At 37.9% G+C, this 22,439-nt stretch overlaps 1 protein-coding gene across 2 annotated transcripts in view; it reads left to right on the top strand.

Annotated features, from left to right (window-relative positions):
- The window catches only part of LOC117218612 (uncharacterized), a 142,518-nt gene that overhangs the window by 47,898 nt on the left and 72,181 nt on the right, over positions 1-22,439 (top strand). The window contains exon 2 of one of the 2 annotated variants that reach the window (XM_033467140.2): positions 20,583-20,606. The exons of the other annotated variant lie outside the window; for it this stretch is intronic. Within the exon in view, the coding sequence (XP_033323031.2) occupies positions 20,583-20,606 (24 nt within the window). The remainder of the gene's footprint in view (positions 1-20,582; positions 20,607-22,439) is intronic. 2 annotated transcript variants of the gene reach the window in all.

The following is a 22,439-nucleotide window of genomic DNA, read 5'->3' as shown; positions in this document are numbered from 1 at the left end:
CCATTTATGTAAATAAGGGTGCCGATAATATCGTTTTAAAATCAGGTGCGCGCCACCAATTTCGCGTGCGCGCGCGCGCACTTGTCTCAGCTTTTGTGTGCTCGCGCGCGCTTATCTCAGCTTTTGTGTGCTCGCGCGCGCTTTTCTCAGCTTTTGTATGCGCGCGCGCGCTTTTCTCAGCTTTTGTATGCGCGCGCGCGCTTATCCTAGCTTTTGTGTGCGCGCGCGCTTTTCTCAGCGTGTGTGGGCGCGCGCGCCCTTATCTATGCTTGCATGCACGTGCGCGCTTATCTCAGCGTGTGTGAGCGCGCGCACGCTTTTCTCAGCTTATGTGTGCGCGCGCGCTCCTTTCTCAGCGTGTATGTGTGCGGGCGCGCGCGCGCTCAATTATTTCGATCTCGTGCGCGACGGTTACCTAATTACAAGCCGCCTGTACGGTCCGCGAGCTGCGCCGGACAGCGAAAATTACATTAGACCGAGCGATTATATTTTCAGCACGAGGACATCATTGCCGCGCGCTGTCGCCGGAAACCCTTCACCGAAGTTGAAGCACGGCGTGCACGTGACGTTCGAGCACGTGTCAGCCAGCCTCGCTGTCTCCGAAAGTGTTTCTATCGGTTGACGGCGGAGCCTATAACTCATCGATCATCCAATTTCATTACTTTTAGAAAAGTGATAATCTTTTATTGTCGTTTAGAAAAATCGCGGCTCGATCGTAGAGCCGGCGACCCGGCCGAACACGATTGCATCGGTGAATCATAAATCATCCATTTTCTGTTCGATGATTTCAATCATCGAATTCGTGGGACGGCTCGTTTATGAACGCGATGATTAATAAAACATGGACGGGATGTAAAGTTTGTACAGTTTGCTTCGATCGTTTTACCGTTTCATAATTTTTCACCGTGATTGATAGAACCCCGATTTCTGTGGTTTTTTCAAGAGTGTGCAATCGGATGATGCTTTGGACAGTAATGTCTCCCTTACTGACGCTCAGATTCTCCACTGAAATGGATAATTTGGGAAGAGGAGATACGATTATTGGAGGCTTGCGGCTCGTTTTTATAATTGTGGACAATTCGTAACCGTAAAAATGAGCCGCAAGGCTCGGATAATAATTATAATCTTCTTTTTCCAAATTGTCCATTTTTGTGGACAATCTGAGCGTCAATTAGAGAGACATTACTGTATACAGTAATGTATACAGTATTGCATTAATTAATATAATATTAAAATATTATATTACATATTAATATTATATTAATTATAATATTATAATATAATATTTTATAATATTAATAATTATGATATTATGATATTATAATATAATATTATAATATTATAATATATTAATAGTTATAATATTATAATACAATATTATAATATTAATAATTATGATATTATGATATTATAATATAATATTATAATATTAATAATTATGATATTATGATATTATAATATAATATTATAATATTAATAATTATGATATTATGATATATTATAATATTAATTTTATAATATTATAATATAATAAATAATTAATTAATAATAATAATTATAATATTATAATATAATATCATAATTACAATATTACAGTATTATATTAATTATACATTACATTATATATATACATTTGATTAATTCAGACGACGCTGTTTTCTTTTCTATCGATAAATTATTACAGATCAGCTGACACGTTCGCCAAAGTAAATTCTTCATTATTCGCACGCGTGTTCGTATCTTCTACTCGTAATCTCCGGTTAATTTAGCGGAAAGGTGGAAGAATAATCATGGTTCTATTTTAAGGGAGGAGAAAACCGTTCGATGACTCACGAGTTAACGAAACAAGGAAGAATCTTGATTGGAGAGCAATTAATGGAGAACGAGCAAATAACAGTGCGCAATAGATCGAATTTGTTTAATCAACCGTTCGAAATCAAAGAGAAACTCGATTTCGTTCAACGCTTCTCCGGCCGGATAATTGGTGTAATTATCGTGCGAGTCATTGGCACGTACTGATCCTTTCGAGTGAGAATTCGTATACATCGCGTACAATTATATGTATACACTCGTGTACTTTCAAGCATGCGCTTCTATATACAATGTAAAACGCGTACTTGTGTGCTCGTGGAGGGCTTTCTTTACGATTCGAATGCTGTGCAATCGAGGATCTGCGCAGCGATGCACAGAAGACGGCGGCGCCGATTTACTAGAACTGTGCGATTTCCGTGCGAAATTGTCGTTCGAAATTGCTTTCCTCGGTTTCGCAATAGCTGGACGACGCGCGGGAAGACCAGGAACAATTACGAGATCGTGAAATAATAGTCTTACGTACGATAAATATTTGATTTTGCAATGAATAGCTTGTTGTAGGAGCGGTTTTATCAAGAAACGTTTCGAGGTTGCTGTTCCAATCACAGCAAATTCTCCCTAATCGACGCTCAGATTGTGCATAAAAATGGACAATTTCGGAAGAAGAGATACGATTATTCCAGCCTTGCGGTTCGTTTTTATAGTTACGAATTGTTAACAAGGATAAAAACGAGCCGCAAGGCTCGAATAATCGTATCTTCTCTTCCTAAATTGTCCACTTTTGTGCGCAATCTGAGCGCGAATTAGGAAGAAATTACTGTAATAGAAATTTCCAATGCAATAAATTCTCCCGAATTGTCCCTCAGCTTATAAACAAAAGTGGACAATTTGGGAAGAGGGGATATAATTATCCGAGCCTCGCTTTTATAGTTGTTGACAATCGGTAACCATAAAAAAACAAGCTGCAAGGCTGGAATAATCGTATCTCCTCTTCCCAAATTGTCCATTTTTGTGCACAATGTGAGCGTCACTTAGGGAGACATTCTTGGGTTTTCCGTGGATTCTTCTTCGATTTTTCGAGGATTTTAACCCTCCAACGACGCCGATTTTCTTAAGACGAAAATTGACCACGCGGTTAAAACGCAATTTCTTGCAAAATTTTTCGTTATACGATTAATTTTCAGCATTTATTGGACGATAATATTAAATATTTGTCCGATACGCATAAATTAAACAATGCATAAAAGCGGACAATGGGCGGATTGTCATCCAAAGAAATATCCGAGGATTAATTGCACCGTCGAAATATTTTGCCGTTTTTAACGCTAGATTCACGAAGCTCGTGAAAACGACGGGTCACTAATTTTTTAATTTACGATTATTCATACCGTAACGATCCATTTACGAGTTATTTATCCAATTTATACACATACAATGTAACCACTCGTTAAAAATCAGAATAAATGTCTTCCCGTTGCCTTGATAATCTAATATAAAAACAGCTGTTTCTCGTGCTCCGTAAATATCTATCGTTTAATAAGAAAGAAAAAGCGTCGAGTGCGAATCTAGAATCCGAGCGTGTATTGCGAGATACCCCGTGGATGACTGCGAACCACTTTATTTATAACGCGGAGGGACTCGCTCTGAACTTTTCGCTGGGAGCGAAAAACCGTGTAAATGGCAGCTCGATAGAAAATGTTTCGGCCGATCCAATTACAAGCTCGGGGCGTAAACAGCAGGTTGCTTCGTGCTTTACTAAATGACGTCGGTGTTTAATAACAGACTCCAGTTATAACCTCTCTGTAATGTCAGCGTGTTGCGACACCGGCCGCCGCCGCCGCCGTTGCCGCCGCACTGGCACAAAATTATTATCGATAGCCAACAATGGTTGATGCAATTAGAAGCGAACACGATTTCCTCGGTGAACACAGAATGCGTCCAATTACGATCAGAATGTTAATCTGGGACTCTGCTTGCCCACGCAGAAAATTTTCGTCGAGTTTATGGCTCGTGCGCGCCCTCCGAAGAACTATAGCGGCTGCAGGCGCATAATCGAGGGGAAACACGGAAGAATTCGCGATATTAATGCGATAATCGATGTGGTCCGGTGAACGTAAACTGTTTTCTGGAAGTTGTTCTTTTTCTTTCGTTGTCGCGGTTGGCTAACGCGTTGCAACGCGTTCCGCGCTTTTTCTCCAGACGATTCTAATTTAACCTTTTAGGTACGACGCGCCACTATAGTGGCTTCCGCGGATATCATCTTTTAGAAGGACACGCCACTATAGTGGCTTTCGCGGATGTCATCTTTCAGAACGACACGCCACTATAGTGGCTTTCGCGGATGTCATCTCTCTGGACGACGCGCCACTATAGTGGTTTGCTCTAGTAACTCACTCGCTCATCGTTTGAACCAAATAATCGTCTTCATATGCATTGTTTCACACTTCTTTTGTCTTCACATCGATTTAAAACAGTGTACAGGGTGTCCCAAAAATGTCTCGCAATCCGGAAATGGCGGGTTCCTCGGATCATTTGAAGCAACTTCTTCCTTTACAAAAATGTTCTCCGAGGCACCGTCAACGAGTTATCAACGAAAAGCAGTGACCAATAAGAATCGAGTACGGCCGACGCGAGGCGGCCCAGCCAACCTGCGCGCGAAGCCCAGTTCCGCTTATTGGCTCGGTCGCCTCGCGCCAGCCGAGCTCGCCTCTCATTGGTCACTGTTTTTCGTTAATAAATCGTTAACGGTGCCTCGGAGGAAATTTTTGTAAAGGAAAAAGTTGCTTCAAATGGCCTGAGGAACCCGCCACTTTCGGATTGCGAGACATTTTTGGGACACCCTGTATATACAGACAGAATACACAGTATCAGACTCCGTACAGTACATATCAGACTCTGCTGTCCAGAGAAATAGCCTCGCGCAGAATTCAGCCGTACCTGAAAGGTTAATTTCAGTTTCCACGTCGTCGAGAGGCCGGCATTTGTTTATGAAAACAGGTGGGCGGATATTTCTGCGTGTCACCGCGGCGGTCGTGCGAGAACGTTGAACGGCTCCTCGAACGTTATCGGGCTCTCAATTAGACATCGATTTGTTGCCACGTGAAATTAATTAAAAGTTCGTTGCCAGCCGAGAACCGAGGGAACACAATGGAACGCGGCTTAGCTTACGGTATTAATCGCTTATTAGATCAGTGACAATCGGACCGAGCCGTGGGCGATTCGTGTTCCGAGTATCAACTCTGTCGCCCCGTGAGACTATGCTATATTTAACTAGTTTAAGCTTCGATCTTTATCGACGGTTAATTATTTAACGGCCGCTGGAAAAGTGCAACGTTCGATATTATTACAGAAATGCCTCGTCGTCCGTGGAAATAAGCGTAAAAGCAACTTGTGGCCGGAGAATCGTGGCTCTGTAACGCGCCAGTCGATACAAATATTGTTATTATATTAAACGGCATGACGTGCGAAAGGGGACCGCGCTTAATTCTATATCAGATCAAAATGCAAGTCACTGATTCTGCACCTTCGCGGGCCCGTTCGTCGACTTTCGTCAAGCCACGAATGTTCCCAGCGAGTGTTATGAGAATTTTGCGTAAGTACGCTTTTAACGATTTTTTACATTTAAACTTGGTTAATACAAAAATTATCTTGGAACGCGACCTAACAATTTTAGTTCTACTTGGAGAGATATTTCCTTTTTTCGAGTTGAAAAATTGCTTTGTGTCACAACAAAAATCGCAATCGCTTTGCTGCATTTCATTTATAAATAATGTGAAAATTCCTATACTAATAGATAATATAACTACATGACCATTTGTTTACGTCTACAATAATTTTACTAATAAACGCATATTGTTGCCAAAAGTCTACATACAACTTGTCTTCAAAATAAATACTCAATATTATTACCTAGATTTTTCTATTTATTTTTCACGCGACCTATGACTACATTCCTATAAAAAACGATCTTTTAAAATTCAAAACAAAAAATCATGCATTCAAGGGTTAAGGAAACGCTGCATCGTTCGCGCGCGATTAAGACAGTTCGTTAGACGCGGCATCGCGGTACCGCAATTACGCAGCACCGCGCAGAGATCGTACGCGCGAAAGCGCGCGGAAATCCTCGATCAAATTAATATCAGCGATTTATTCGGCTCCGTTCTAAAATAAATCGAAGGTTAGCCGAATACACGGCGTGTCGTAACCGTCCGGGCTCGAAATTTGTTTTCGCGGAACGCGGGCAGAAAACGATTGCCCAACCTAAATCGCGATGCCGTTTTTAAATCGCGCAAATGAAACGGATAATAGTAAATCTTTGTTTCGAGACGCCGTTAATTTAGCGAGATCTGGTTATACCTTTTTGCGTTCGGCCCGTTTTATTGTTGGTCCCCGCCGGCATTTCGTCATCTCGGCTCGCTCTCGCGCATTTATGGCCGCCGCGTATCCCAGGGTCTGAAATGCTTCGCGGTGTCATTATTGATCGCCCATTCGTTGCGACTGATTTGTGATTGCACCGGACTCACACAGTTCGATCGCGGTTCTGGTGAAAGCTAATTTTTTACGAATAAATCATTTCGCGGCGGTTTCAGCGGCAAACATTAGGAAAGGAACGGGGGCCGAACCAGCTTTTGTGAAATTCTGCCCGGCATTAACGTACGCGGCGCACGTCGCTCGGACTCGCCTGTCTTATTGCCGCACCGCCGAGGATTATACTGTTCGACCGTTCAAACTTGGATCAATTTGTCAGACGTTATTCCGGATGACGCAGAGCTCGTGATTTTCGACGATCGGCTAATTTACAGATACGAGCGATCGCGTCTTACATAAAACCGACGGACGCGCGAACACGAACAGCGAGCTCGGAATCGATTCGCAATCGAGGAAACTGCCGCGCCGGTTCGTTCGGTATTACGGTAACGACGGATATCAATTAATTTGACCGATAATCGCGGCTCGCAGAAGTGTTTTTCAACAAGCGAGCGCGATACGCAACTTCGAAGTGATTCGCGAACGAGGGATTCCTTAACGCGCGTAACGCGTGTAAGATTCGCGGGGGTTTGAGAACTTGTGGCAAATGATTTAGTAAAATACACGGTTCGACTGAATTTAATGATAGTTTTCGATGTTATTGGGATTAGATACGGGAAAAGAACTTTTCATTGACGCAATATTGTGAATATTAGATTCGCTATTTGCGTCTTTTTAAAGCCAGTTTTTCATACGGTCTGCTCTTTTGTCAAATAGTTTTGGTTAGATATTGCAGTAAAATATTTTATTTTCGTAAATTATGGCAGATGTGAATGTAAACGATTTAATAAAATGCACGGTTCGACTGTGCATTAGTTTTCAATGTTTATTATTAGAATTAGATACGGGAATAGGACTTTTCATTGATGCAATATTTTAGTACAATATTTTATTTTGGTAAAATATTTTAGTACAATATTTTATTTTGGTAAAATATTTTAGTGCAATATTTTATTTTAGTAAAATATTTTATTTAGGTAAAATATTTTAGTAAAATATTTTATTTTATTACTTATTTATTTTGTTATATTTTATTTTATTACTTATTTATTTTGTTATATATTATTAATATTTTACTAAATATTAAAATATTAATAAAATAAAAATAATATTATCATTAATATTTTATTTTGGTAAAATATTTTAGCAGAACGTTTTACATTTCATTTTCAGTAATACATTTTACCGCCACAATTCAACGATGAACTTCGAAAAAATCAATTAACAGGGAACCACGGCTGAAAATTACTCGGAAATTTCGCAAGATTCGTTTGGATTGACTTTCGCGTCAACGTTAATAGCGGGAGCGACGAAATAAAATGTGCTGAACCGTTTACGTCAATTCCAGGTGTCGGTCGATCGATGAGAACGTCGAAGAGGATCTCCGCGCGTCATCTGATCTCTCAATCGCGAACGTGTTTTCTCGCTGGTTGATTGACAACTGTATAATTACCGGCTTGGAAGCCCGGCGTTATACGTTAGGCTCGTTTAGCGCGATATCGACCCTGCCGACACGTAATGAATCTGCTCGTCCATCTTTAACCGATTCAATGATCTCCGCGCGCGCGCGGACGCGAAGTCACGTTTTCCACGCGAACGTTCAACTTGTCGCCGCCATAAATGTCACAATGTTTTAGCAGACAAAAAAGTGATCGGCACGCTAAAACCTCGTGTCGCTTAATTGATAAAATTTACTTTCAGACGTCGCCTCGACCGTCCCGTCGGTCAAATGTTCATGGACGCGCGCGATTCGCCGTGCGAAATTTCGAGATCAGTTTTTTTTCGCTTCTTGCATCGTTGAATCAGTTATTTATAATCTTGTCTCTTCGTTCGCGAATATTCGATTTTAGGAGATAGAAGCTTTCAGCGGTTTCTTGGCGGATTATCGTAGATTTAGGCAGATCTTTGTTTACCGATTGTTTCGTTCATATTTTCGAATATTATTAAAATTATCCGATACGCATGCGCAATACTTTATCGACTTTTAACCGGTCAGCTGTGTTCGACGAGTATACTCGTCATGGAGAATTGGCAGCATTTTGCGTTATGACAAGTATACTCGTCAAAAGTAAACAAATAACAAATATGAATAATTATATGAATAATTCAATTCTTCGTTTTAATTTTCATCGAATAACGAGTCAAAAGATTTTATCCATTTACGAAGAGAACGAATAGAGAAATTTGAAAGCAGTAAAGCAGTAAATTAAAGCAGAAAAAATTTCGATTTACAGTAAATTCTCTCTAATTTTCCTCGCAAAATTTCTCCCAAATTTCCACAATTTGGGAAGATGGGATACGATTATTCGGAACCTCGCCCCTCTTTGTTATAATTATCGACAATCGGCGAGTATAAAAATGAGCCAGAAGGCTCGATTTAATCAGCACCTCCTCTTCCAAAATCGTCCATTTTTGTTTCCAAGCTGAGCAACAATTCGGAAGAATTTCCTGTACAAGTGAATCAAGAGTAAATTCTCTCTAATTTTCCTCACAAAATTTCCCCCAAATTTTCACAATTTGGGAAAAAGGGATACGATTATTCGGAGCCTCGCCCCTCTTTGTTATAATTATCGACAATCGGCGAGTATAAAAATGAGCCAGAAGGCTCGATTTAATCGGTACCTCCTCTTCCAAAATCGTCCATTTTTGTTTTCAAGCTGAGCAACAATTCGGAAGAATTTCCTGTACAAGTGAATCAAGAGTAAATTCTCTCTAATTTTCCTCACAAAATTTCCCCCAAATTTCCACAATTTGGGAAAAAGGGATACGATTATTCGGAGCCTCGCCCCTCTTTGTTATAATTATCGACAATCGTCAAGTATAATAATGAGCCAGAAGGCTCGATTTAATCGGTACCTCCTCTTCCAAAATCGTCCATTTTTGTTTCCAAGCTGAGGAACAATTCGGAAGAATTTACCGTAGAAGCGAATCGAGAACGGTGCGAAATGAACGAACCGACAATCATAATAAATCATTTGTGTGCCGCTGTCGACGATTAAAAACCGCGGGTCGGCATAAGAATGAAAAAGAACGGTATGCAGCAGGATAGTCGGTTTCTGGCGAACCAAGAGTCGCAAGAATGTCGGAATTAATGAATTGTTGCGGAGCCGCTATTTTTGTGAAACTGGCAATTTTTTCGCCGAGCCCCGGAAAGAAATATCTGATAAACTTTCTCTGTGGTGGCTGGTTATGAGACACGATTGACAGTTCATAAAACGATAGAGAATCCGATGGGAATTCGATTGGTACAGACAGTTGTAACGATTAGCCGGGGCCGAGCCGAGTTCTCTATCTAAATTAACTATTTCGATCCGAACAAAAAGAGGAACTATCGTCCCCGGTTCGTTCTATACGGCCTTACTTTCGCCGCCGCGTCGGTCGCGCGCACAAAAATAGGTAATAACTCGGAAACCTAATCAGTTATTTTCGAACTTATTACCGGTAATCGATTCAATTTTCTCCGTTTGGAATCCCCGGCTCGGGCTCGGGCTCGGGCTCGGGCTCGGGCTCGGACTTCGCCGAGCCTAATAAGCCACGATGCACGACGTACAAATCAGATCGGTACATATAACGCGTTCCAGTTGTCTACACGAAAATTAACGTAATTACACGGCGTCCTTATTATCTCGCGCAACCTCTTCCTTTCCAATAATCCTCTTTTGAAATCGACGAATCATTATATCGTGCTCGACGCGGCCCCTCGCGCATTCCCCGACGGATATACTCGGCGCTTCTGTCGTCATTCGGGGATGGGGAGGGGGGACAATCGGAAACTCTCGGTCTTTGATTCTTCTGCGATTCTTTCCAATCGAACAGCCGTGTGTAGGAAATTTCCCAAGCCCGTAATTAGGAAACTTCTGGAAGGCTAAGCACCGTTAATGACTCACAAGTTCCTGCATCCCGTTTTTACACGCTACTTCTAGTACGTACGTTGATAAAATTAATAGAAAAAAAACAGCAACGCGGGCTCTCGGTTAATCTAATAGACGCCCGGGACTTATTATCTATCTGCAGGTACATATTCCGCTGCTTTTTCTACTCTAGTTATTTAGAGATTGAATAACTGTGATCGTATTTTCAAATTAATAAAGGCATCCGATCCGCTGTGCCCGTGCAATACGACATTTTATGGCTAACGATGTGCTCTTTAATATGGTACATTAACTTCGTTCTGTTTCGCTTTTAACGGTGTCGCAATAGCGAGCGAGTTTCGAGATTTCACATGAGATTTTCTTTTTGTCGATCTTTCGAAATAAACAACGCGAGTAAAGCACGGTTCATCGATTAAAATTTATAATATGGAAGGGCTGCGAGATTAATTTGGAAACGCGAGGAACGAGAGTGTCTGCTGATCATCGAATTTTCCTTTCGGTGCGAATTTTTCTATTTTTCTTCTAATTTTTCTATTTCTTTTTTCTAACTTCATGTGTTCACTTTATCTAATTTCTAGTATGTACAATTAACGCTGCAGATTAACGGCAAATCGGTTGGTTTCTAGCATTTCATTAAAATGAATAAAAAGCGCGTTTAGTGATACTTTAAACGATCTTTATTGTAATTCCAGCATGGACTGATATAAGTGACATAACAATTGACATTACTTACTAGAATAACAATTATGTTAGTTCAGTGTTAATATTAATCTGTTAGTTATGTTTTCTGCTTTTATCATTTGTCGAAAAAGGCTTGCTTGAATACAGATTAACCCTTTGCACTCGAATGGCGAGTCTGAGGCGTATATTATATATATATCTATTTATATACCTCTATTATAATATATTATATCTTTATTTATATTATCTCTCCCTGTATATAAGATATAATATATTATAATAGAGGTATATAAATAGATATATATATATATTTATATAGCTCTATTATAATATATTATATCTTATATATTATATATTATATATTATATTATAGATATTATAATATTATAATATAATATATTATAATATGTATTTAATAAATTTGTTTATAGTGAAAGAATTGTTGAAAGTGTAATTATTGTACTGTAATTAATTATTGTATTGTATATATATATATATATAGAGAGAGAGAGAGAGAGAGAAATATCTTAGTCTCGAAGTTAAAACAGCTTCGAGTGCAAAGGGTTAAAACACAAGATCTATAAAAGGCCGATTCTCAAAGTTCAATTAATTATTAAATGCAAATCTAGTATTATGCGCGAACATGACGTCACGCCCGTTTCCGTACAGATTAGAGGCGACATGTAACAAGTTTATACAACTTCGTCGTTTGTTTTGTTAGTCAACCTAAATAGTCCGCGCGCTAATCGCGCAGCGCCTACATACTTTCTTCTTAGTACGAATTTCCTGTAACGAGGGGCTGATTATAGGCAATACAGCCAGACACATGGGTCGCTTGAGTTTGACGATTAGGCAAGAAACAGTGTAATTTCTTCCACTCGGCTGACGCAAGAATATTCGTTTCAAAGTTTGTCGATCTCGCTGGGGGAGGGGTTTAGGGGGGAAAAAAGGCCGGCCGTAAGCCGCGAGTATCGTCCTTGCACCGTGAAAAATATTTCCTCGCGGAACGTGTATATAACTGTGCCGTATTGCAACACCGAAAATTAGTTTTAACGACAGTGCCCCGTCGAGTGCGCATTATAGACCAGACGCAGAAGTCCATATTAAGTCTTTACACCGGAACAATTTATCGAATGCTCTCCCGCATTCCTCTTGACTTTTTAGTACGGTTTTACGCTCGAACGTTACAAAATTGTTCACATTGTCCATTAAACGATGCCTATTTGCCCGCAATTTTTACGTACGTTAGCACAATAAGAACGAATTAAATAGAACGCTGTATACATGTAACTTTATGCGTGTTGCTAAAAAGCTCGAGTTTACTTTCTGCCACAATTTCCACGGGTGCTTTGTGTTATTGCATTGCGGATCCGCACGCAATTTGCCATTTTCGTACTTCGTAAATATTTGAGAGAGGTAAAAATTTGATTTCGTCATTTGCTTTCGTAATTTCTTGCATTTTCATTTGCATTTTATATGTTCGAATGCGTTAATGATTCATGTAATCCGCAGTTGAATTATTAGAATTATTGGAATTACTAGGATCATCAGAATTAATAGTTTTTTATTAGAGAATTATTAGAATTACTAGAATTATCACAATTAATAGTTTTATTAGAATTATTAGAATTACTAGAATTATCAGAATTAATAGTTTTATTAGAATTATCGGAATTATTAGTTTTATTAGAATTATTAGTTTTATTAGAATTATTAGTTTTATTAGAATTATTAGCTTTATTAGAATTATTAGAATTATTAGAATTATTAGTATTATTAGAATTATTAGAGTTATTATTATTATTATTATTAGTTTTATTAGAATTATTAGAATTATTAGAATTATTAGAGTTATCAGAGTTATTATTATTATTATTATTAGTTTTATTAGAATTACTAGAATTATTAGAATTATTAGAATTATTAGAATTTTCAGAATCTGTAGAATTATTCCATTCGTTCAAATTCTTTTTATTCATTTAACTGCGGTCATTGCAATCGACGCAGATCATTTTATGTCAACGAATAAAAATTGCTACGGCAAAAAGTATCGGGGAAAAATCGCAAAAATTAAAGAGAGCCTCGACTTCTCAAAATTGTTAATTTCTCCGCAATTGGCAGGAAACTTTTGTTTCGGGGAATGATCGGCAATCCGACGAGATTATTATTTGCGGCCCATTAACGTCGTGTTTACCGTTCCAAGACATCGGTTTTCCCGACGAAATGTAGAACAGTGTGTATTATAAACGTCATGCACAGGTGCATTATCGCGCAATAAAACTAACGCCCGCGGGAAGATGTCATTTCTCGCGCGCGAGAGCCTAATAGAATCGTGAACCTGTCCGGTCGTTCCAGAATCAACATAATTTGCGGTGATAAGATTACGTCACGCGGACCATTGCAACTCGTTTAAACCCGATATCCATAATTACGATAGCCTGAGCATCCAGCAGCGCGGCTCCCGTCTAATTAATATCAATCCGAACGAAGTCGTGTTAGAATTGAATGTAATTAGCCGCGTCGTTTTTCAACGGTCTCTCCCATTGGATAAGAAGCGGCAACGAAGCGCACACACGGGTCTCTAAATGCGCGCCGATCGCCAATAAACGATTGCGAAACGCGGCGTTGTTTCGCTCGCGTTGCAAATAACGCGTTTGCTTCGTGAAGCTGCGTTTTGCATTATATTGGGTTGGCAACTAAGTAATTGCCGATTTGTTCAATGAAATAAAAATTCTTTTTTTTACTTGGAACGAAGTTTAATCTGTAATGTATTTTCCATTTTGTTCGATGACCTTTCGCCATCTCTCCGACAACTTGAAAATTCCACGCTCGTAGAAAGTCTGATCCTTTTCGGCCGAAAACTGAGTTCAGTGAGATTTTACAGCGTCATCGTCGTTAAAAGTTTTACCACGAAGGGAGTTGTCCAGGGATCGAAATAAGTGGTAATCCGATGGCGCGAGATCAGAGCTATATGGTGGGTGTAACATCAATTCCCAACCAATATCCATCAATTTTTGCCGAGTGGACAAAGACGTGCGCGGCCTAGCATTGTTCTGCTGGAAAATGACACCTTTACGATCGACCAATTCTGCTCGCTTTTCCTTGACCGCTGCATTCAATTTGTCCAGTTGCTAACATTCACGGATAATAAAAAATAACATAATAATAATAATAATAATAATAATTTTATAATATAACATTCACGGATATCATAAAAATGGGAGTGAGAGACATCTAAAACTGAGAAATCGGCAATTACTTAGTTGCCAACTCAATAAAATGCTATTTAATATAAGTTCAATGCTAAACCATTGCTCGAGCGATTTTCAGGACGTTGCACAATTTTTCTCAGCAGCGTGTATTCGAATATTAACATTCACGGATAATAAAAAATAACATAATAATAATAATAATAATTTTATAATACAACATTTACGGATATCATAAAAATGGGAGTGAGAGACATCTATAACTGAGAAATCGGCAATTACTTAGTTGCCAACTCAATAAAATGCTATTTAATATAAGTTCAATGCTAAACCATTGCTCGAGCGATTTTCAGGACGTTGCACAATTTTTCTCAGCAGCGTGTATTCGAATACTAACATTCACGGATAATAAAAAATAACATAATAATAATAATAATAATAATTTTATAATATAACATTTACGGATATCATAAAAATGGGAGTGAGAGACATCTATAACTGAAATCGGCAATTACTTAGTTTCCAACCCAATACAAGGTGATTTTTAGGCGATCGAGCCGATTCCATTGAAACACGGCCAATTAAAAGGATCGCATTACGAACGTGCTTCCTTTGTTTGACTTTTTCATGTTCGACCCGCGCGGCTGGCCGAGTGCGCAAAGTGGTTTCGCGTGTACAGTGCGCATAGTTTGTTCATACATAGTCAGTTGCAAAACTCTGCGTAATTGAAAATAATTGTTTCAAGCAGTTGAAACGTAGAAGCTGGTATTAATCGCTTAAAATTGAGGAAACGTCGAATAAACGGCGGCGTTTATTGCGTATCTTTTAGCAAAATCTAAATTAAATTGGGAACAGGAATATACCGAGATTTATAAACAATTTTCTGGCGAAAGCAAAATGTGCGAGGAACATTCGATCGTTTCAGATTGTCTAATTTCAACTAAGACGTTAATCAACGAATTGATAATATTCCATTTTCTCTTTTCAAGTCGATTTAAGATTCAAAATTAAATTTAATGTTCTCGCCATAAAATTTCGCCTCATTTTTTTCCGAATAACAATGGACAAGTCGAAAGGTATTGTTACATAAATCGACGGCGGCGGCGCCATATTTTTAATAGTAGATTCATGCTAAACGATCAACCGGTTGCACGAGTGGCCTCTCAGAAATTTTTCGGGTCACGTTACGAAATACAACGGAAGCTATTAAAAGCGAGATTTCAGACGGAATATGTTTCTTTAATTAAGTATCGTTGCGTGCATACGACTTTCGCATGAAGTCATCGATAGCGATCGTCGTAGACTTCATCTTGCGTATCCTGCCGCTTGTTGCGCGACCCGATAAAAGTGTGGCAGGTCATGGTTACCGGTTGGCAGAGCGTACAATTCAACGGACATCCAACGACAAATAGACACCGTTTCAGCATATTCGACACGCGATGGGAACGGAATCGTTATTAGTAGAAAGCGTTAGAGAAAAGTGATTTTTCCCGGCGCTGGCGCGTCGAATCGCGGAAACGTTTCGCGTTATTCAAATGCTAGAATTTCTTTATCGGCGCATCGGTGCACGGTACTTCTGCTGGGCCAATTTCCTCTGATAATAAAAGGAGATAAGGTTAGAATGAAATTGTTTGAATATTTCTTTCCAGTGGGCAGTGTACGTTAACGCATTTGCTAATACCATTGATATATGAAATACAATACATTTCGAGATACAGATAATTTTGATATTAGTATTTATTATTATTAATTATTATTATTATTGTTAATTATATAATAAATTATTATTAGGAAAGACAATTTTATTTTGCAGATAAATATATGTATATAATAGATATAAAATAGTTTCCCTTGAATGGATTATTTATTATATAAATTATTATATATCTTATATTATTATTATTATATTATATTATATTATTATTATTATATTATATTATATTATATTATTATTATTATTATATTATGTATATTATATATATATATTATATATTTATTACATAACTGTAATAATAGAAATATTACACAACATATAAATCAAAAATTCACAATATATAGATCCACAAATAAAATAACTCATTGAAAGTAGAATTCGTATAAAAGATCGGCGGTCTAATTGCATGGTTTTAATAAATTTGTTATTATCTCTAAACTGAAGAAGCTATCCAGTGCAATTTTCATTTTTTCCTGAACGAAGTTTTTCTTATGGCAACTTTTTACATTTCTCCTTGCTATCTAACAAATATTATAACACAATTTGCGCATTATTTTATTTCCAGACTTTGAATTTATTTGCAAAATAAAATTGTAATAATTTTAACGTGTCAACATTTCTGTTATCGAGTTATAATTCGTACGCCACCGGCGTTTTAAACAATCGCCGTGCAATACGAAACGCGAAGTGACATAATAACACCGTAACACGAATTAGGCAGACCGAGCGCGGCCCGTGATGCAATTAAGCAACTTCCTAGGCTTATCCTGATTGTTACAAGTGGATGGATGATCGCTGCTGCTCTTCGATGCGTTCGCTTCTTTTCCGTGCAATCAGGTTCTACACGATTATTGCATTAACGTTCGCTAGGATACACGGCAAGCCGAGCTCGTGGGTGGCCTCGTTACTCTGAAATAATTGTCCGGCAACTTAAATAAACCGTTGGTTTGTACACCTGATTGCAGCGACGGTTTCGCAAACCGACTAGACACCTTATTGTTTCCTTGTGAACAACCTTTAAACCATCGCCGGTTTAGCGAAGCCGCTTTAAATTCACCTCTAATGCGATTGTCTTGTTGCGACAGATCATGGTCTTCGGCGTTTTCGGTTGCAGACTGCGCTTCGCCGAAGTGCAATCGCGCTTTCGATAAACGTCGATTTCGTTATTCGCGCGTAACTGTTTTATTTATATATTTTATTTATATTTTATTTATTTATTTTATTATATAATAAATATTTAATTTATATATTTTTATATATTATTATAATATATTATTTATAATATTATATATATTTTTATATATTATTATAATATATTATTTATAATATTATATATATTTTTATATATTATTATAATATATTATTTATAATATTATATATATATATATTATTATATATATTATTTATTTATTTTATTTATATTTTATTTACCAGTAATCATTTAGCAACAGTTGTGTTGAGAGATTAAGTTTATCTTTCGTGGAAATCTTTTTAAAGAATCGATAAATTATTCATACTTCGAAAACCTGCCTATATTTTCAAGTATAAAAAAATCCCTTACAAAGTAGAGCTACTACTAATTCGAACGTTATTTTTTATATTTGATATCGCATTGAAAATGTTAATATATTAATTCACAAGCAACTACGAATAACTGTAAATAATTGCATACATCGTTACTGGTAGCTAATTTAAGACAATTTTCCGAGTGACGGGATAATATTATCTGAAAATGTAGATGTACTTTGTAATTTTATTTTTAATTCGTTAAATTCTGTTCGAAGAACCGAGCCAACAAAAAAGCCGAACGAAAATGTTCAGAATCGAGTTTTCAACATTTGAAATTGATCAACGAGATGCACTTATTGTTAGGAAGATTATTTCTAAAAATTATTATTCTTATTATTTTGTTATTTTTATTTTTAAGTTATTATTATTTGTAAAAATTATTATATTATTATTTCTAAAAACCTTCGTCACCGCTATTCTCACTAGCATTTCAGTGCACGCTTATTTTTACCAAATTAATTTTGTAATCGCTGTAGGAAAGGTTAAGAGGTCAATCGTGGAGAAGTGATCGAACCTAGCAGATCATTTCCAACTGAAACAATAGAACGCGTTTCTCGATCCCGTCGATGAAAATAATATTCAACTAAGAGACTTGAAAAATTGTATTTTGACCCGTTCGTTAAAAAATAGCGTGGAAGTTCGAATTTCGCCGCGTTCGACTCACCGAACCGAATACATAATGCTTAAAAAAAAATCGGGGCTCCGGTGACGAAACGGACGATAGCGATTTTGAAAGAAACTGGAACTGCCGTCGCGATTATGCCTGTGTATATCGCCCGTCGGTGAAAATAATGTTCAATTAGGAGACTTGAAAAATTGTATTTTGACCCGTTCGTTAAAAAATAGCGTGGAAGTTCGAATTTCGCCGCGTTCGACTCACCGAACCGAATACATAATGCTTAAAAAAAAATCGGGGCTCCGGTGACGAAACGGACGATAGCGATTTTGAAGGTAACTGGAACTGCCGTCGCGATTATGCCCGTGTATATCGCTCGTCGGTGAAAATAATGTTCAACTAAGAGACTTGAAAAATTGTATTTTGACCCGTTCGTTAAAAAATAGCGTGGAAGTTCGAATTTCGCCGCGTTCGACCCGCCGAACCGAATACATAATGATTAAAAAAAAATCAGGGCTCCGGTGACGAAACGGATCAGCGATTTTGAAGGAAACTGGAACTGCCGTCGCGATTATGCCCGTGTATTAGAATTCCAGCGGCATACGATAAAATTATCTTCAAATCGAAAGCGAGCAGCGTGCGCTGGGCCAAGCGCTCGGTTGCGAAACGAGCGCGGGCGCGCGCGCGCGCTCTCCGTCCCGATAAGCTCCTTTCGTGGCACAGCCCCGCGCAGAAGAGTGTCGCCTATTGCAGCGTTCTTGCATACAATTGCCGAGTGCAGTGCCGTGAGCCACGTCGTCGATCGTCCTGCTCGGTCCCCTCGCCTCTGTGGTAACGGCCGTGGAAACGCTCCGCTCCGACATTGCTACTTGTATATGCAAATCGCGGCTGGTTAACCCGACAAATCTGAACGGCGAACGAACCAGGGAAATGTGCAGGATCTAGGGGAACCACCTGTCCGTCTCCGTGGTCCCTTTCTGTCGGCGAACGTACTTGAATCGACCGTAGTCGCTGATGCGTGAGAATGTTCTCCAGAGGAACCAGCGAAAGGCGCTTCGGAGCCGAATTCGACGTCGAATTCGAGAATCGAATTCTAATGCAGCGAGACATTTCGCTTCCCCGCATTCGGGAAATTGTTTTTAATTAACCATCGATAACGATGTATGCGATTATTTACAGTTAGTTGCAGTTGCTTGGGAATTAGTATGGAACGTTTTCAACTGTAAAATAAACTGAAATGTAATATATAAAAAAATTGTAAAATAAACTGAAAAATAAATAAAACTGAAATGTAAAATATACAGGATAAATTTCGAATTAATATTAAATATATAATAATAATAAATATATATAATAATAAATATAATAATAAAATATATATAATAATATTAAATATAAATCTTCTAAGGTATTCCAAAGGAATTCCAAAATCCAAATAAATTGAGTCTCGTCAAGTTCAGTATTCAAGTATAAAAAATATCTTATAATATGTAATATATAAATATTTTATAATATATAATATATAAATATCTTATAATATATAATATATAAATATCTTATAATGTAATATATAAATATCTTATAATATAATATATAATAATAAAATCTAATATATACAGTAATGTCTCTCTAATTGACGGCTCAAATTGTCCACAAAAATGGACAATTCGAGCGTCAGTTAGGGAGACATTACTGTATATATTAGATTTTATTATGATATATTATATTATAAGATATTTTTTATACTTGAATACTGAACTTGATAATACTCAATTTATTTGGATTTCCCACCAATCTTATTATAATATATAATATTGTATATAATATTATTGATAAAAAATGGTTGAAGTCTAAGTAAATTCAGTCTTGTCATTTTTATGCAGTAGCACGTGTCAGTTGCTTTTAACGCTTGGTATGTAATATTGTGATATTATAATATTACATTATAATGTTATAATATTCTTCTTCGACATAATGTCGAGCATAATCGTTTCGTGGGCGATTTCCACAACTTTTGCATGAGTTCGTTCGATGAGTTTCACTCTCTAGCCGAAGGTGTAGAAATTACTTACCCAGAAGCATTTTGCTTTCAGGTAATTGGTTCTCCTGGAACTATGTATAATACATTGACTGCAGCTGCGCAGTCTGCAGGAGTGACGTCTGTTTTTAATATTCTGAAAATTGCTTCTGCCTTTTCGAATTGCCCGCGAATGTGTTTGCAATTAACCGTAACAAATTGGTATAATTTTTGTTCGTGACTTCTACGCACGTTCAATATTGCCCAAAACGTTTATTCGCTGAAAAAATCGTTTCTTCGTTTAGATTGCTTACGAAATTTCATTCAATCATCGTGCAACCAAAATCTGTTTTGATGCACAAAATTAATGTGTTACCACTATTTGTCCGAAATAGTATAATTATTTTCTTATCGATTCTATTGTCTTACTTTTATGTAAATTTTATTTGTCATTTTTATTACACATCTTATATTAGATTTATATCTAAAAAAAAAAAAAATTTTATATATAAAATTTATAAAATTTATATCTCAATTAAAAATCTCGTCTTTTCTTTTGTTCCAGATTTAACGTCGCATCGACTACCAGGTAATTGGTGATAAAAGTTCTCGTTATTTTAGATCAGGGACTAACTAAGAATATATCTCATTAACTTCTTGAACTTCTTTTTTCCAACTTCTTTTCACAAGTCGATGTTTATTTTTCGAAAGATGTACTCTTAATAAAAAAGTTCAGAAAAGAAAGAAAATATATGCATCTAAAAAAGCGACGATTGAATTAGCAGTGCCAATATTATTACTGGATTTCATACTTATGTCAAGGTTATGTCAAGTTTTCCCACTTCTTTTCATAAGTCGATTTTTATTTTTTGAAAAATGTACTCTTAATGAAAAATTCAGAGAAGAAAGAAAATATATGCATCTAAAAAAGCGACGATACAAATACAAATCAAATGCAGTCAAATGCAAAACAGTATAAACATCTGAAGAATTTCGAAACACTACATTATTTTCCATTTCAATATAATAATTCAAGAAAAAAATAGAAATATCAAGCTCCCACGTTTCGCGACGCAACGCGAACAGTTTTTTAACTCGCATCAAAATCGGCGCTCCGTCGCACGGACGGTCACCTGTATGAAATTTCGAAGGGATGACCCGCGGTTGATAGAGCACCGTTGGGTTCTCTAAAAAAAAAAATGTTTGCGTAATTTCTGACGATTACCGGGCCCGGCGAACCGCGGCGCACGCAACCAACCGCTCCGGAATACCATTTCAATTCGCTTAATGCGATTACGTGCCCGCTCATCGCTCTCTCCACATGTTACACGTCGGCTTTATAATATTATTCTGGGCTGGTGCAACTGGTGGCCGTTTACGCGATCGTCCGCGAACCGGCGCACGCATCGCCGCTGTGTTTACACGCGATCCGATACGATTTTTAATCTCGCTTGTACACGGTGCCACGGTTAAAAGTATGCAGCCGACCGAGCTAATTAGAGTATGACGCTGGCCGGTAACTATCGCGTGGAAAGAAATAAAAAAAAAAAAGGAAAAAGAAAAGAAAAATAATCACGAAGAGCTCCAACGAAGTTGATCTCTATTGGCGCCGTTATTCATCGGATCGTTGTAGCCGGTTGCGATATCCCCGGCTTTAATTAATGATGTGGGCATTAATGGGAATCGACTTTCGATGAAATTGCTGTACGACTATTTCCCTTTCGAACCGAGCCGCGGGATCTCTCGATCGGATTAATATACGTACGCGCGAGAGTTTCGACAGACACCTCGCGCGCGAACAATTATGCGCCAAAGAAAGCGAGAAAAGAAACGAGCGAGCGTCCTTGATTGCAAACCGAAAACCCCTAATATCGTAGTTCACGTTCGCGCTTTTACTCGACGTTTGCTCTCTTTTAGTCGACAATGCGCTTTGCTGCTGCTGCTGTTGCTGGTCCGCGCCGATGCACCTTTCTCTTTTTCAATTAATGCAATTTAATATGCCGGGATGTTGCCGCAACGCGTTGGGAAACGTAATTGTTGTCCGGTTCCTTGTCGCAACGCTTCATTCTGCTCGAACGTTTAACGTGTATCGCAATTAAAGCGAACACCTGTACACCTGTTTCGTTCTCATCGAGACTTACGATGCAATTTTTTGGTAATACAGTAAATTCGGTCGAATTTTACTTCAGGTTCTAAATAGAAATGGACAATTTGGAACTGGAGATATGATTGCAGTAAATAGTCTCTAATTCGCACTCAGATTCCGCACGAAAATGGATAATTTGGGAAGAGGGGATATGATTGCAATAAATACTCTCTAATTCGCGCTCAGATTCCGCGCGAAAATGGAGAATTTGGAAACAGGAAATATGATTGTAGTAAATACTCCCTAATTCGCGCTCAGATTCTGCACGAAAATGGA

Source organism: Megalopta genalis, chromosome 7, assembly GCF_051020955.1.
Source record: "Megalopta genalis isolate 19385.01 chromosome 7, iyMegGena1_principal, whole genome shotgun sequence".
NCBI lineage: Eukaryota > Metazoa > Arthropoda > Insecta > Hymenoptera > Halictidae > Megalopta > Megalopta genalis.
The sequence above is the reverse complement of the archived record's forward strand: the minus strand, read 5'-3'. Positions and strand labels throughout refer to the sequence as shown.